General features: G+C 36.3%; 1 protein-coding gene across 2 annotated transcripts in view; it reads right to left on the bottom strand.

Moving 5' to 3' along the window:
• The window catches only part of LOC107705797 (Golgi apparatus protein 1-like), a 63,448-nt gene that overhangs the window by 44,114 nt on the left and 15,566 nt on the right, over positions 1-3,768 (bottom strand). For both annotated transcript variants that reach the window (XM_016509253.1, XM_016509254.1), the window contains exons 3-4: positions 2,388-2,474; positions 865-1,080 (exon numbers count right to left, since the gene is read on the bottom strand). In XM_016509253.1, the coding sequence (XP_016364739.1) occupies positions 865-1,080; positions 2,388-2,474 (303 nt within the window). The remainder of the gene's footprint in view (positions 1-864; positions 1,081-2,387; positions 2,475-3,768) is intronic.

Here is a 3,768-nt window from a genome sequence, read left to right as displayed (position 1 = left end):
TTTCTGAGGAACTACATTGTTTGGTGGAAGAATACTGTTTTTATTAATATCCTTATACTTTATTGGCTCTGTTTTATTCTGTGAAACCTTACTACGTATATGGAATAACCGTTTTATAAAACTCCGCTTCGCGTCGTGCCTAACAACGCTCCTTAGCTGTTATAAATTCACTGTAAACCACGGCTTCTTGGGGCTTATTGCTTTATCATTGGTCTGTAAATTTAAGTGACAGCCATGCGTTTAACCACTAACACTTCCTGAGGTCCGGGAGAAAACATCATCCAAGGCGACTGTAAACAAATAATGGCGTAAAATAGTGTTGATGATGATATTCAAATGCCCACTCGAAGTAATTTAGTGTCAGAATTTAAGGCATGCGACTTAATGATAAAATAACGAGTGATATTTAAAGGCAAAATGCACTACAGAATGAGAGCTGTCAGTTACTCATATAATAGTACCTAATTAATGCATAACCCGCGATCTAAAAGACATCTAAAAGACGCGTAAACCCACTAAGCAGCTAAAAATAATCTTCATTCCTCACTTGCCATCTTGTATGTTTGGCAGTCTGAGCTTGTTTAGGCTATTTTAAGTCAACGAGCAGACAAGTATAAAGTTAACTTTTTTAATTTCAGCAGAGTGCACCCGGGGGAATGAGGCAAGTGCGGTGAACGGGTGCCCATGTTCCAGCACGCCCGGAGGAATGTGGACATTTCGGGAACGGCAGAGTCACTACATCACAGAGCCATCTGGTACCAAGCCAACATCCTATGCTTTCCCAAAGGGATATTCTAGAGCTTTGCGGTTTTAAGTGGGCAAGGAGTCAAAGCGTTCACAGCTATTATTGGAACGCAAGCTTACTTTTTCTCCGACAGCGATGCTTCCACACTGCAGGGTGTTGATGTCTTCTCTGCATTTGTCCATAAAGCCGCATATGAGCCGATAGTCGCTGAAGATGATGCTGGTCATCTTGGTGATGTACTGATGGCACTGGCGTTCTGTGATGTTGATGCGGTGGTCCACCAGGCAGGACATCAGATAGCCTTTCCCCCGCTCCTCATCTGCACACTCTTTCAGCTGAGAAACAGATTTAAGGTTCTTTTCATTAACCGTGAGAAGAAGCAGTCAAGGATCAATGCTGCAGACATGAAGAATTTACATTCCTTATTTAATATCAAGTCAATTTCACTAATGGTAATTAAATTGTGTATTCAACCACAAATGTGCATCAAAACACACACACACACACACACACACGTGAAGAGGTTAGTGGGAAACTTTTGTCTATTGAGATTTATTTTAATTACATTATGGCAGCTCAGAATGCAGTCAAACATAAAATCACACTGCATTACAAATGTAGAAGTCGGTTCCTCTACATTGAAATTAGGGCTGCAGGATATTGGGAAAAAAGGCATATTTCAGCAATATATATTGAAAAATACAGGATTTTTTTGGTTACATTTTACAATAAGGTTACATTTGTTACAACATTTATTAATCTATGTTAACCTTAGTTAATAAAAATACAACTGTTTATTGTTAGTCCATGTTAGCTCAGTTCCATTAAATACCATTAATAGATACTTTTGATTTTATTATTGTATTATTAAATGTTGGAATCAACTTTAACTAAAGATTAATACATGCTTTAGAAGTATTTTCATTGTTAGTTTATATGTTAACTAATGTTAACAAATGGAATCTTATTGCAAAGTGTTACCAGAATTTCTTAATAAATTAATTTCTTAATAAAAAATAAATAAACCTTTTTTGAGTGTGAACTCTCCTTTGAGGACTCAGTTATTTGTGAAATAACATGAAAATTTTATTTTTATTGTGATTATTGTTAAATAAAAATATTAAACTAATTAATATATTATAATAACACAATTGTGCTATAAAATTTAAAAAAAGGATTTAATAAAAATAAATTTCCAAAAACATAACGGAATAGATTTATTTTTAAAGTTTAAACTATCAAGCTTTTAATTAGATTGTTTGCCAACAAATAATACGGTCTTTGTATCTGTGTGCTTCAGAACGAAATGTGGCATCATTTACACAGGCACGGCTCATGATAACAGTGTTTCAGTATGTCAATTCACAGTAGATGAATTAAAACACTCTGAACCACTTAAACACTGGATCATAAACTGAAATGACTGTGAAATCAGCAGCGCATTTATTTAATAAATTAGAAGCACTAAGCCTTATTGCGAGTTCAACTGTATTTTGATATATTGTGCAGCCCTAACTGAAATCACAACACACTCACACTCACACACACACACACGAGTTGAAAGCATGATTAAACTGTTGGGGAAATAACGAGCAAAGGACCAAAAGAAAATCGACTCGGCAAAACAACAGCAGAAACTGACCTCTAACATGGTGCTCGTACACACTTCCAGCGCCACGGACTCAAACTTCGGATCTGTGGTCAGATTCAGCTTGTAGTTCCACAACAGCTGGCAACATTATTAGAAATATAAAACATTAGAAATATACATAATGTGACTTTGGTGTTTGGTGAGTGTGATCTTTTCAATCAATCTTTTGATTCAGTTCACAGGTATAAATGGTTCATTTATTAATCAGACTGTTTCAACTCACTGTAAAGAATGATTATCAGCAAATAAAGATGTAAATTTCGATCTATTTTTCACACAAAGCTATTGTATGACTTCAGAAGACTTGAGATAGAGCACACTAGTCGTATGCATGACTTTTATGATGCTTTTACATCCTTTTTGAAGCTTGAAGGCTTCAGTTCCCATTGGTTATATAACTGCACTGAAAATATTAGTGCAGTCTTCAGTCCCCAATTTCTCTCTTTCATGTTCCGCTGTACAGGTTTGGAACAACTCAAGCATGAGTAAATAATGACAATCTTAATGTTCAAGTGAACTATTCCTTCAAGTCAGTGCTTTCAAAAGAACCTCTAGTTTCGTGGAGTCTTGAAGTTTACCAAGGTCAAGTCTGGCAATGCAGTTAAAAAGATGTAATGCTTTCTTCCTTTTATGGTTTGAGCAAGAAGTAACTGCTTCTGAAACGGATTTCACTTCAGATAGAAAAATGAAACGTTCTCTTCAAAACAAAAAGATGTCAGTTGAAGTAAATGGCCTTGTAGTTACTGTATCACGCTCCACAGCTCAAAAGCTCTCTGTAATGTGATTGCACATTAACAGTGACACTAACTAAAAGTGCTGATAAAAGTTTAAAAAACGCAAGAATAATTTCTTTATTATTGCTCAACTATGAGCCTTGCGTAATGAGACGGGTGACTCAGGCCTGAATCATACTAGGGCTGTAAAAAAAAAATTTGAATTTCGAATATTCGTCGAATTTAAAATAAAAATCCACATTCGAATGCAAAAACGTAGCATTCGAATTTTAGGTGTGCGTCAGGCAGCCTTATCAGTGGCGCACGAAATGCGGCGACGATGTAAGTGTCATTGCATTTTAATGCTTTTGTTAGTCTATCCAGTTGAACCTACTAGATGCGGCGCTGCTACGTTGTTCATTCAAAATATTGCGGGGAAAAAATAACATCAGTGCGGAGATGATGTTGTTTCGTCCAAACCGAAACCAAACCGTTCACACAGAATGCATATTTATCACATTTTCTAGAGGGACATCTATCACCGTTGCACTCGCGTCTCGCACAAGAGAGCCGCATGTTTAGAAAGTCATGGAAAATTAATGTAAGTTCAACTTTTTAAAGACATGTCTCAAGACTTTATGGCGGTTTTTCCCCATCCT

The sequence above is a fragment of the Sinocyclocheilus rhinocerous genome, unplaced genomic scaffold (genome assembly GCF_001515625.1).
Source record: "Sinocyclocheilus rhinocerous isolate Xijiao unplaced genomic scaffold, SAMN03320098_v1.1 scaffold834, whole genome shotgun sequence".
Taxonomy (NCBI): domain Eukaryota; kingdom Metazoa; phylum Chordata; class Actinopteri; order Cypriniformes; family Cyprinidae; genus Sinocyclocheilus; species Sinocyclocheilus rhinocerous.
The sequence above is the reverse complement of the archived record's forward strand: the minus strand, read 5'-3'. Positions and strand labels throughout refer to the sequence as shown.